Source organism: Crocodylus siamensis, chromosome 5 (assembly GCF_052110815.1).
Source record: "Crocodylus siamensis isolate JL-2025a chromosome 5, ASM5211081v1, whole genome shotgun sequence".
NCBI lineage: Eukaryota > Metazoa > Chordata > Crocodylia > Crocodylidae > Crocodylus > Crocodylus siamensis.
This window is the reverse complement of record NC_143399.1, coordinates 192,220,985-192,234,318: the sequence shown is the minus strand read 5'-3', so window position 1 is coordinate 192,234,318 and position 13,334 is coordinate 192,220,985. Positions and strand designations below refer to the sequence as shown.

General features: G+C 43.9%; 1 protein-coding gene across 7 annotated transcripts in view; it reads left to right on the top strand.

Moving 5' to 3' along the window:
- The first annotated feature begins 4,716 nt into the window (after nt 1-4,716).
- The window catches only part of RBM33 (RNA binding motif protein 33), a 169,032-nt gene continuing 160,414 nt past the window's right edge, over nt 4,717-13,334 (top strand). For all 7 annotated transcript variants that reach the window (XR_016442375.1, XM_090047647.1, XM_090047643.1 and 4 more), the window contains exon 1: nt 4,717-4,904. Coding sequence is in view for 6 of the 7 variants with exons in the window: in XM_090047647.1 (XP_089903773.1) it covers nt 4,877-4,904 (28 nt within the window). In the remaining variant the exon portion in view is untranslated. The remainder of the gene's footprint in view (nt 4,905-13,334) is intronic.

Genomic DNA, 13,334 nt, shown 5'->3' with positions numbered 1-13,334 from the left:
AGTTGGCTTAAAAATGCAAAGATCTGCCTTCTGGCTGACTTCAGACTTAACATGGCAAACTACCTCTGTCTGATCTTGTTGGCTATTTATGTAAGGAAGGCAGTGCGTGTTCTGCATACGGAAAGTTTTTAGGCCTTGGCACAAACAAAATGCAGATGCTGTTCACCAGTGCAGTGTAAAAATGAACACAACACAAATCCTTAAAAAAAACATTGAAATCAATGGGGCATGCACAGCCAATTAGAAAGCAGATCCCAGAATGTGATCCCTGACTGTTATTTGGTACTTACTTGGGTTCATGTCAGTGATCATGTTAACTTCAGTAAACCCCTGTGTGAAATGGGAAGTAGGCCAATAATGTTGGTTAAGTATTATAGACATCAAGTACCATACCAGTGAACTCCTTTTTTTTAAATCAGTTTTCCATGACCACCAAAACTAATCCCAAATTACCCATTTTTTTGTCCAAACAAGTGTGTTTAGCAGAAAGCTTTTTTAAATAATTGCCATACTTCATTTTAATTGCTTGATGTGTACTAGCATAGTCATTTATTATCCATGCGCATGTACAAAACATAACGTTGCATAAGCCAGTCACTACACTCTTTTTTTTTTTAGAGGGACATGATCGCATCTTACAACGTACAGATAAATCTTACAAGGTGCTTGGGAGCTCAGCCAACCAAGAAAAACAGACAACATAAAAGGCTGATACTTACCCCAATTCTTTAATGAATAGTTTATTTACTGCTCTGTCATTATATACTACCAACTAAAACTCTCATACAACAGCCAAGATAACTTTGTACCTGCTACTCATTTCCCTCTTGCAAACCACCTTTCAGCTAACTTTTAATCAAACAAGTTACAACATACAGAATACGTGACAACAGGTATAGAATAAAAGCCCCCTACAGCCTGTAGCTGCTACTCCACCCTGTGAAAATCTAGACTTTTAGAAAGCAAGTCCCTAAGACCTATTACTGGCTGTAACAGTTCGTGACATCTACTATGGATCGTACAGCAAGATTACTTATGTAGGTGCTCAGACAGCATGGCAGCTAATGCAGTATTATCACCTAGAGTTGCATGGCAGTCTCACTGAAGTCAGTGGTTTCTTTGAGCTGTATTATGATTTATTGCAGTGGGGGGCCAACCTTTTTAGCAGGTGTGCCAGAAATTAAGCCCAAATATCACTCTGATCCCCTTCCCCTGCTGAATCTTTTGCTTTGCTTTTTGCTCCCTGCTCTGTGTTCCCTGCCCAATGAGCAGGGGGTTGGACTCTCTGACCTCCTGAGGTCCCTTCCAACCCTAATTTTCTATGATTCTACCACTCTTCTTTTTGCTTTCTCTGTCTGTTCTGATGCTGTGCTTTCTGCTCTGTGCCCTATGTGCTTCTGTGATGCCTGCCCCTTCCTTGATCTGCTGTATGCCATACAGAGGTTTTCTGTAGTACATGTGCAGCAAGTTGGCCATCCCTGATATATTTATTTCTGTCTGGCAGTGTATTTAGAACAGTGTAAGAATGAAAATAAAGATAATCCCTTATCACAGATGACTTCAGTAAAAGATCAATCAGGCCCCTTGCTAGATAGACCATGGAGCAACAGTCAGATGTTAGAGCTAGATCTGTGCCAAACTCAAAACAAACTCTCTCTTTATAGATCCCAAGCTGCCTAGGGACCAAACCATACACTAGTATTGAGCTGGAAAAGCCACAAGGTTGCTTTAACCTATGCCAGCTGGAACAGTCCCGCTTCAAGATCATTCCATAGGCCTGGAATGGTTGGAGTTTGATATGTGCTGGCCACCGTCATGTCTCCATCAATCTACCCCAGGGGAGCAAGGGAATGGGTAACATAACGTATATTCAGGGAATCGGCAGCTGTGTTCATTGAGAACAGGTCAGGTATGTGTGTGCTGCTAGAGTGGTGCAAAGGGAGTTTCCTTGAGGCTAAAGAGCTCTAGCCCTTGGATTTCAAGGCCTGGTATTTCTATTAAATTACACTCCTAGATATGCATTCTCTTGCCCCTGAGGGACCTGTGCATCCCTAAGTCTTGAATACTTGGCAAGATTCTCCCTATACACCTGCCAAATACGAAGAGCACCACATTATAATTTAAGCCAGAAATTCATGCTGAGCCAAATTCATCCTAGTGAAGCCAGCCCAGTTCCACGAGAGAAGAATTTGGCTTGGCAAGTTATGTTTTCCTTAAAACTTGGGGCATTCACAGCATAAATTATAGCAGAACTAACTTGTTGTGTGCACTGTGGTAGTGCCTAAAGGCTTCCATCAAGACAGCAGCCCCATTCCACAAGGAGTGGTACAACTATTAGCTCTCATTTAAGAGCTTATATATGGAGGCAGATAGTTCTGTGCCTGTGCAGAATCCCACTGAATTCAGAGAGGCTCCACTTACTTATAGGGTTATCTATAAGGATCAGGAACAGTCACAGAGGCAGTGGTTGCTCAGAGGAATTTAAGACCAAAATAAGATGCAACAAGTGGATAGCAGGCAAGAAGCAAAATAAAATGCAACCAATGGATTAATAAGAAATAAAGGTGATGGTGGGAAATAGGATGTAGACTATGGTGATAAAAAGAGTAAATATATAGGTGGGTGCTGTACAGATTCTTTTTTCAGATTCTGTGTCTCAGATTTTTGTCTTATTTAATTTATCCTCTACCCATTTCTTTTTAAGCCTCTTGTTATTCCCTTTCTTAAATAAACATAATTGTTTATTGTTAATCTCTTTCCCAGAATGGTAAGAGAATAAAAGGAAATGTAGTTACATAAAATGTTTCTTTAATACATCTATATACCTTTTATTGGGTACAGTCCCCACACCTACAGACTGAAGTCAGTGACTCCCATTTTTTGTTTAAAAACATTTTTTGTTTAAAAATTTTTTTTTTACTAAATTTTTAAAAATGTTTTCCGGTAATTATTCATTAATCTCTTTTTTTAAATGTCACTACTTTTATGATTATGAGTATTTAGTGTGCAAAGTTTGTTAGATTTTTTTTTTCCCCCATTAATTTGAGGTTAGTGTCATTAACCACCTGAAAGGAATGTGGTGGCTAATACAATATTATGACTGCTCTACCAATCATCTTTGATTCTTTAGCATAACTCACATTTTTAATTAATCTTAACGAAACATAGTCTGCCATTTTCCTTGGCAGTGATACCACTATATGGAGGAAGAGAACATTACTAAAAATGTAAGAAAAGGGCAAGAAACAGATGAGGTCAATGAGGTCAAGAAATTCTTCTAAATTAATCATGACATTTCAAAGACATTTGGGGACCAGAGTCTGAAGAAATCTTTGTAAAGAATGGATATAGAACCTCTATAGTCCTTGGATATCAAGGAGCAATGAACCCAAACTTTCTAAAGGAAGGCTTTCAGGTAAAAGTGAATAGTACCTCTGTAGCAGTCTGTCTGCTTTTTTAAATGCAAATTCTTTGGTAAAGTACACTTGTACTGTTAGGAGGAGATGCAAGCACCTGTTGTGAAAAAATTCAAGATGACCAAAGCTATGGCCAGAGTCTGTTGTCAGCACTTCAAAAATAAATAACACAAACTTGATGCCATAAGGTGCACATATTTAGAATGAGTACAGAACAGGATAAAAAAAAAATACTGAAGATATTGTCATGTTATCATATATAGCTGAATGCTATGTCCTCACTTGGAATACTGTTTCCATTGAGCACTGAGAGGGAGAGGGAGGATGACTGATCCACAGCTCATTTTGATGCCCGGAGTAGGTGGCCTTTGGGAAATGCCACACCTTTTTTTTTTTTCCTCCAGTCACGGAGCTGAACCCAAGGATGCGGCTCTGAGCCCATGGGTGTCTTCAAGCCATACAAAGGCAGAGGGGGGCAGTAATGCCATCATCTTGACCTGTGAGCAGCACCTCCTTTGGGTGATTTCCTGTCAACAGCCCCTACAAGAGCTTTGCCACTTTTTTATCTTCTGAGTTTGAGCCTGGAGCACGGGGGCGACTGAACCAGGAGATTTCCACATTTTCTACTGAGGAACTTTAGAAATGATCCCCAAAAGTTCACTTCTTCTATTTTTGCTCTAAACATTTCACCAGTTTGCAAGTCATCCTTGTGCACAGGGCCCTGCTATGTACAGCAACTAGTGCCTGGAGGGAGGCTTATGACCTTGCCAGCCCAGGCACTACTGGGGGGCATTTGTATTGCTGCAGTGAGTGCGGTCACTAATTTTGCCCACCAGGGGCCATGAATAGCTCAGAGTGGCTGCAAACGTGGCTGGCAGCATTCACTGCCTGCTTTATAACCTCTGCCTATAGCCAGACTTGGAGTTTGCTACAGACGGAGCTGACAGAGAATGTGGTCTCCTCTGCTCTGCGATGCACTGAACCCCTTCATCCTTTACCAGGGGCCAGCAAAGGCTACTTTGAACCATTACCCCTGAAAACCTTGCTTTCCCCACTCTGCGCATGCGCATCGAAGCCTAGGCCTGCCTTCAAGTAACCCCCACTCCGTGCAGGCGCAGTGTAGCCAGCAGGCTCTGACTTCCCGCGCCTGCGCACGATGGACAGTCTTGGCGCTTGCGCACATGCCGCCGGTGTGACGTCATCGGGCCACCTTGCTTAGGAAGCCAACCAGCGGCGCGGCCTCTCTCCCTCCTTCCCCTCCCCCCAGCGGGAGGGGCCGGTCCTCCACGATCCCGTGATGCAGCGCGGCAGCGAGCCCCAGCAGTCGGCGGCGGCGCCCGCCATGTTGTGGTAGTTTGTTGTTCCGCGAGGAGAGGCCGGCGGGCGGCGAGGCAGGCGCGGGCGCAGCGGGGCGCGGGCTCCGGGCTCGCGGGACCGCCGCGCGGGCAGGACGAGGCGCCATGGCGGCCGCGCTGGGCGGAGGAGCAGGTACGGGCGGGGCGCGGGGCTTCCGCGGGCGGTGAGGCTGGTGCGGCCTCGTCCGCCCTCCTCGGCCTTTGTCCCCGGGGGCCGCTGCCGGCCCCTTCACACTTGTGCTTCCAGGCGCCCAAACAGCTCGTACCGCTGTTTCCCCAGGCCGGCCCCTGCTGCAGCTCGGTCGCCGCTTTTGCCCGCAGGAAACCGAGGAGGCGGTCCGGGGTGTGTGGCCGGGCCAGACGGAAGCCTGTCCCGGCCCAGTCGCTTTTTCTGTGCACGAGTGGAGTTGTGTCAAACCGGCCCCCCTGGCTGCCGGTGCTGCTCGAAACCCCGGGGTCACGCTCTGCTGGGAAAGCGAGAAAACCATGTTATCCTAGGAGTTCATGTTAGAAAAGATTTGCTGGTGGGGAGCAGCTCAGTGGTTTAGGGAATGGATCCATGAGAGTATGTGATGTTGTGGTGGGCCTTGCTTTCACTAGAAGAAATAATTTTGCTTACAGCGTTTTAAAAAAAAATTTGAAGTTGGCTGATGCTGGGCTGGGCATGGGCATGGGTGATCAGGGCCTAAACCGAAATTGGTCCTGAAAATGGTAATTCTTTGATGATTGTGATGATGATGATTATTATCATCCCCTCTGGCAAAGGGGGGCCTGATACTAACAGTTCACCTGGTGCTGCTGAGTGTCTAGGTATGGTGCTGCTGACTAGGGACAAGGATGGATTATGGTTGCCATTGCCGGCTAGTTGTGGGTAAATACTATTGGGATTCTCGATGAACATTTTACAACTGTTGGAGTGGTGGGAATGGCTCGCCCTTCTTGAGTTGGTTGGTGAGGTGATGTGATGTTGATTGTGATTTGCTTAGTTGTTAAAAATCATGTAAGCATAATTACATTTTTTCTAGTGAGGGAAGCCCTAGTATGTTAACACCATATTTACTTGAATACAAGTTGAGGTTTTCCCCTTGATCAGCATGGGAGAAAAACGCCCACATCTTACATTCGCATGCAAGGAAACCTCATAAAATACATTATCTTTCATTTAAACTGCTACCAAAAGCAGCGTATGCTCAGTAATGGAAACCAACTATGAATTTGATTAAATGCAGCCAGCACTGAGCATGGTCCATATTGGGCAAAGATACTTATGGAAACTCTTTTTGTGTGGCCCTTTTTAAAAAAAAAAAAAAAAAAGTCATTTTTTTCCCTCATGCGGGAACAAGCAGCAGGCCTGGAGGTACTGGAATACTAGGTCTGCACTCAGAGGCTGGAGCAAGCTCTGACACCCTCCGCTGGTTCTACCACAAGACTAAGTTAGTGTTGCTTATCTGAATAAAATATACTGTCCGTGTTCAGTCTTTGTTAGCATCAACTCTGTTTCAGGTCATTGTGAGCCACTGTATTGCTTACATTTAAACTTCCTCTTAATTCCCACAGCTGAGTTGTCTCTTTCTTTCCCATTTCCAATTATTTCTTTTTCTTCACCAAGCTTAAATGTGTGACAGACCTCACCAAAGAGTTCAACCAGAATCCTTCTGTCTGCCCTTCTTCTCTGCCTGTCGCACATGATTATCGTGGCCCTACTTCACCTGATGTGGAACTGGACTAGGTTGCCCTGTGCCTCAACTACATATACATTTTTGGCAGATACCAAGACTTGTGATACAAACACCTGGCTGCAGTCATGAGATCGGGACTAATTAGCATGTTGATCCTTTGTGGAGGCTATCTGGAGTAAGCACACATACTGAGCAGTGCTGAGCTGTTGGGCCACAGTGACTTGACTTGCTGTTGACTGTACTGATGTCCAGCCTAATGATCTGTATGGTAAATCATGAGCCTTTTGGCTTTGGGTTAATGCTGTTAATATTATATATGCCAGTTTGTATTATATAAGTAGATGCCAAGGTGCTACTTAAAAGTTGGTTTATTGAGTGTTTGGTCTAAAACTTGATGCATTTTACTTTTTCTAAAAATGTTGCAATTCTGGGTGAATTAAGTCTGTGGGTACTATATGGAAATTACTACAGCTATGCTTGTTTCAAGGTCTTTTTTTCCAAACTTGTTCCTCACTTCCATGTGCTCAGAGACCAGGGTCTGACAGTAAAGAGAAGGGGAAGGAACTCCAGGGGGAAAAAGTTGTGGGGGAGGGGTAGAGAGCAAAGGGTATACCTGATCCCTCTCACCCTCTGGATTTATTTTCCCCTGTGTATCAATGGGTGGGGGACAGATTCAAGGATCTTAATTATTGCGGGGTTATCTTATGATCAGTCTCATCTTATAGTTAAGTAAATATAGTATTTTGCATGGTTTATTTTACAAAAACCTTGGGGTATCTCATCAAATTGGCTCATTCATCATGTGGAAGTGAACTCTAAACTTGTGCTTTGTTACTGAGGCTTTAAAAATTTATTTTTGAAGGAGCTTTGTAGGAAAGAGAGAGGTGTTATTTCCTTTTTCTGCTGTTTCTTATATCCAAAATTCTAGTGATACTTCAACCCTACTAAAATTCTGTTGCAAGCTTTGAAAGTATCCTTTTTTGTAAGCATCTGCACTACAGGTAAGAGCAAGGGGCTGAAGCTGGTTGGAGAAATGTAGTTTCAACCTATGTTTCTCATTGCTGTGTCTAGGAGGTTTAACCATAGATCAGGACCCCATTGTTTTAGGTTCTTTATATTATTCAAAATTGACATGTTCATAATGAATTAGAGGTTAATTGGACATGGTCCTTGGCCTAGTTAATGTTCATCATAGGCTGCATTTTTTAGCAAAAATCTGCTACATGTAGAGAGCTATTTGGAAATAAATGGCTACTGGTGAGTTGTATCCACTAGACTTTATTTCAGTGGGAGTAGTCAAGGTAAATCCTGAGCTGGGTTTAAGATGTTTTAATATACAAATAGAAACATATGTTCCAAGGAGCTTGAAATGTAGTCTAGACATGCCAGTCACAGTGTGCAGGGAAGATGTTGAGAAGGACAAGGATTGAATCAATGATTAAATGGTTGCTTAGTTTACATATGTATGTGTCTTTGTTGGCCAAATAATTTTTAACCCAGGAATTATTGCAGACTCTTATTGTGCCCATTACAGAAGTGGCTTTAAGGAATGAAGAAGGGGGTGTGCCTGGATGGTCCATTCAATGGACAGCACTGACTGGGAGTGATATAGTTGGTGGAGAAAGACAGATGGGGTATCAGTAATAATTGCTTCTACCCTGTTATGACAACACAATAAAAAGCTATTTTAGTTGTGTCCTAGAAGGCAGAAAGGAAAGCTTAAACCTGATGCAGGAAAAAGGGAACCAGTGAAGTTGTTCAGAGAAGGAATATGAAGTGGTTGGATCTAGCCTGATAACTTTGGGAAGTGTTTTTTGATGGGCTGAAAAGGAAATGTTTCAGGGAAGCTTTTGATGAAGAGGTTAGAGGATAAAGAAGGATTGGACATATGAAAGAATACATATTCAGATGGCCAACTTTTCAAGACAGTCAACATGTATGCCTCAGCTGAACTTGAATAGGTTAAAGTATGGTAAGGGGCCTGGAAAACATGAGTTAGAGGAAAGTGTGAAAGAACAAGAACATTTAATCAGAGGAATAGAAGGCTGAGTGGAGGTTTGATAAGAATGTTCAGATACCTGAAGGGGTGTGCTTATAAGAAGGGGAGGGACTATTCTTTGTGGTTACAGAGACATGGCTAGGTCTCATTCTCAAACTGCGGTAGATGAAATTTAAGTTGAAGATTAAGAAGAACTTGTTTGCTATAGGATGGTTAAGCATCGGAACAAGCTACCTAGAGTGGCTGTGGAATCTCCAATCTTGGAATTACCAAGAGCAGATTCAACAGGCACATGACTATGATGGTGTTGTCAGAGATGATTTTGCCTTGAGCTGGGGGTTGGACCAAATGACCACCTGATGTCATCTACGGTGGTTCCAGTACCCAACTCAGATCATTACTGGCCCAAGGATAGTGATATTAAGCAACATATGATGGACAGCATTCTACTTTGCTCCCCTTGACAGCCTCAGTTTTTAATGCCTGTGTTTCTGAGTGCCATTAGACGGTCCTGTATGCAGCATGCCCATGAGATGTGTACTGTTCTGTTCTAACTATGACAGCCTGTACATTATTATACCAACAGATTGATTCAAAACTGGAAATATGAACTGGTGAAGAACAATTGAACATTTGTGCAGTGTCATTTAAAACAGTTCTAAAATGAGTTGCTGCATTTTTGATTTGCCAGAGTAGGGTCAGTGATTTTCATTCTCAAGGTGCCCCGCCTGAATGCCAAGTGCCAGGGAAAGCCGGGGCAGTGTGGAGCTGGGAGTGGAGCTGCGGTGAAATTTGGGGTGGCTGCAGCTTCCTCCTAGGGTCGCCAAAGCCTGCTCCAAACCCAGCTCCGGCAAGAGAGCTGGGCTTTTTGCTCCACCCAGCATCTGCTGACCACCCCGCCCTGTGCAGATCCAGGGGCACTCCACCCTCCTGGGGTGCAGGCAGTGGCAGGAACTGTCCTCACCCCATGAGTGGCACCTCTGTCCTGCGGGGGGGGGCCCTGCCCTGGCTGGGCAGTGCCTGCCCCCTCCCTCACCATGAAGGGGCATTGATGTGCACCCCTTCCCCATGCCCCTTCCCTCCCTCCTTCCCCTCCGACTTACCAGTTGGAAGCAGCTCTCCATACTGCTGGCTCTGCTCTGTGTTGCGGATTTATTGGCCAGACTATCGGCCCCATCAGGCTGATATCCGATATAGACAATTTTATTTACATCGGTTCTGATCCAGTATTGGGCTGATGTATCAGTGCATGTCTAGTTTATAGCAGTGTAGCTTTTTTTTGTTGCTGATGATTGCATGATTCAGAAATTTAGTACACATCCTTCCATGTATAATCACAAGTCCAACTGAAACCCAGTTTACATATCACTTCTCTTTTTGCTGCAGTGTACAGTACCTAGACATCGGTTCTATTTTTATGCAGACAGAGTCCTTCTTTATATTTGTTTTTCCTGTTTCTAAGATGCATGCTGCCTTATTATGCTATCTGACTCAACATAGTACTTGTATGTATTCCATATTCCATTATAGCTATATTGTTCCTGGTGAAAAAGGTCTATAGAAATAAAGATAGCAAATTGCAGAGAGCTGGGGCCAGGGACAAAAAAGGCATTACTACTTTGAGGGACAAATATCAGGCAGCTTTCAGATTTCGTTGGCTAAAAATGAATCTCTTTGTGTTTGGAAATGGGTTCTCAAACTCATTGTTCTGATTACTATTTTGTTTTCTTTCCATGCTGGCTTAGTATGACCTTAATATCAACTGTTTTGATAACTGATGAAGCTTAACCTATGCTTCTATTCAGAGGTGTAAGTATGTAGCCAGGGAAGACATGGAGGGGAGTGGTGACTTCTCTCTGCTGTGGTGGCAGTAGTTTTTCCCCATGCCCAACACTTTCCCAGCCCCCTGGCATCTTCTGGGGCAGCTGCCTCTGTCACCCTGCCCTAGTTATGCTACTGATCCTACTGCTTTAAAAACATGGCACCTCTCTCTTCAGATAGTATAGAGCTTTAGGCCTATATCTTCAACCTTACATGGATTTAATTTGAGAATCTAGGGGCATTTATACACCCAACTTTTTTTTTTCCTCCGCAATGGGTTGGAGATCCCGCCACTTTGGAGCAGGCTTGATTAAATGAGCTGAGATGAACTGCGCTGCACCGTGTGCTGTTGTGTAAGTAACAAAATGTGCCTCAGTGCACAGAAAATAGTGGCAGTGCCTTTTTGAACTAAAACACTTTGGAGATGCTTTAATTCAAAAGTGCCCCGCCCCTATTTTCTCAGTACTGACATGCATTTTGCCGCTTGTACAACTGCAAGCATTGTAGTGCTGGGCACTTTTCAAAGTGCCTAACGATGTGGCACTTGCACATGTAAAAATACCCTAGGGTCTATTGGATTTGAAAGACACAGAGTTTGAATTAGTTAAAATAGGTTGGGGTGGTGAATAGGACCTGGAGTTGCAGGGGGAGGGGTGGCTCCCTGCTGCTGTGGGCACCCCCAGAGGAGGCATGGGGGCACATGCTTTCCCAGATCTGTGTGGAGCGAAGGTGGATTGTCTGCTGTGGGCTTGGGACTGGGGCTATGCTAGCCTTTTCCCAGCTGGCTCTGCGCTTGGGGTAGGGTGGGCTCAGCTGTGTGGGGCAGGCTGTGGCTGTGGTGGTGGGGAGGGTGTGCTGAGCCTGTCCTTCCCTAACTCATCTTGTGCACAGCCCTGGCCCAGTCTTCCCTGCTGAGAAGAGTGTTAATGTTAAAAGACACAAAAAAATGTTGCTTTTAAATATTTCAGACTTGTGTACATTAAAGCAGCTTTGAAGAAAAGCTCATGCAGTTGCATAGGACATTAAGGAAAAAAGGTCTGTCAATCTGTATACTTGCATCTTGGACATCTGTGGTTTACTGTGCTTCTTTTTTTCAATTAAATGTGTAGGGAAATTGTAATCTATTTTAAACCCCTCCACCCAAGTGAATAAAAACAGCAGCAACACTTTGATAAGAGCATTCAAAACATTATTTGTAATTGAACTGGATACTACTTGAAATATAGTAGTAATTACTTCAATGAGCATATTTAAAAATGGAACTAGGGAGTGGGATTACTTGAGTCAAAATAATTCAAATATCATAAAAGGCTTAGTCTGTGTGTCTGTCTGTCTATCCATAACGCTTTTGGGCAACTGCATACGCACTGCTGAGAGGGGGGGGATGACAGGTTGCATGTGCCCAAGTTGCCGGGGAAGTTTGTGGTGGCGGCGAACATCCCCTGGCTGCCCAAGCAGCTACCCTCTGCCTTCCTGCGTGAGGGTGAAGGTGGGGGGAATCATGGCACCCCCTGCCACTCCCCCAGAGCAGTTGGCAGGGGAGAGGGGGTAGTAAATGTGGGGTCAGATGTGGGGCTCCATCCCTGCCCCCCATCATTCTTGATGGGTAATTTGCTCATGTGTTATGCATTATTATATTATGGTGGCTGAAATCGTTATTTTCTCTGCATGCTGGTTGCATTTTTTCTGATTCCTATCCATTAAAAATAAAACCAAACCCTGCCTTTAGTGCTATGAAGTTTTGCCAGCTTGATATTCTATTACAGTGCCTGTTGGGGAAGCAATTGTCTGTAAGCAAAAGCAATTAACAACACTTACTGCTTCCTAAAAATTGGATCAGGTTCTAGAAAATACTTTTCTCCCAATTTCTTCCAATTAATAAAACACAAAACAGAAAGATATAGTTATATGGTATCAGATTCATGTAGTCTGGTTGACTGTAGTGAAATGTTAAACTAAAATGCAAAGCTTATTTCCTCCAACACTTTGAATACAGAGGATTTCTATCTAGGGATTCAGCGTGAAGATGTGAGGGAAGGATGTGGCCAGATGTTTAGCTTGGAGAAGAGGTCTGAGCTATCCTACCAGAGTGCAAAACTTGAGTGCTACCTCTGTCTTGGCAACAGTTGCTGTGTAGAAATACTTATTTTAATAGCTCCTGCAGTTATATTAAAGCAACATTATACTGCCTTTTATCTGATTTACATCTTCCAATCTGCTTCTCTTTTAAAAAAAAAAAAAGTAGATTTCTTTGTAATTCAGGACAAAGTGGCAAATTTTAGCAATGACTTATATTTACTAGAGAAGACTTTATTTGAGAAGGAGGTTGTAGGATTGGCAAGAACCGTTAGCAGTGCTGAAAGAAAAATGAGGTGCCCTCGGTCACTGGAAGCGTCTCCTTAGGAAGTGCTTATGACTTGCTGTTCCCATTAATGAGGATAAAACTTGCACACTTTATCTGCCTCTCAGGAAACTGCCTTGGAAACTAATTAGACATCCAGTGACAGAAGTATAGCTATCATACACCTGCAGCAGTGTTGCCATTATGCCAGGCAAGTAATTATATGCAACTATTAATCTCATACAAATAAAAACATTGTTAATAACGTATGCCTTGTGTTAAGAGACCCTAATAATTACTGGGATTGACCAAATTTAAGCTGTGCATAGTTAGGAAATAGTTACCCAACAAAATTTTGGGCAGTGCACATATATTAGTGCACTGACTGTACTCTTTCATGTGGTAATGAGTAGGGATCTCCACACATTGTGCTAGAAGTGCCCTTGCAGCAGCAGCTGTAATGTCTTTCATTTCATCATTTGCCCCCCCCCCCCCCCCCCCCCCCCCCCCCCCCCCCCCCCCCAATTGCTTCTGATTGGTGGGGCCCTGTCAGTCAGGCTGGACTGCATATGGCCCAATCCAGCAGCAGGGCCCATCTGCCAATCGGGGTTGTGGAGAGGCGGGAGGTCAGAGCAAGCAGTGAAACAGAAAACATTACAGGAGCTGCTGGTGTGGAGGGGCAACTTCAGCTTAATTTGTAGAGGGCCCTAGTGATGAGGGCTT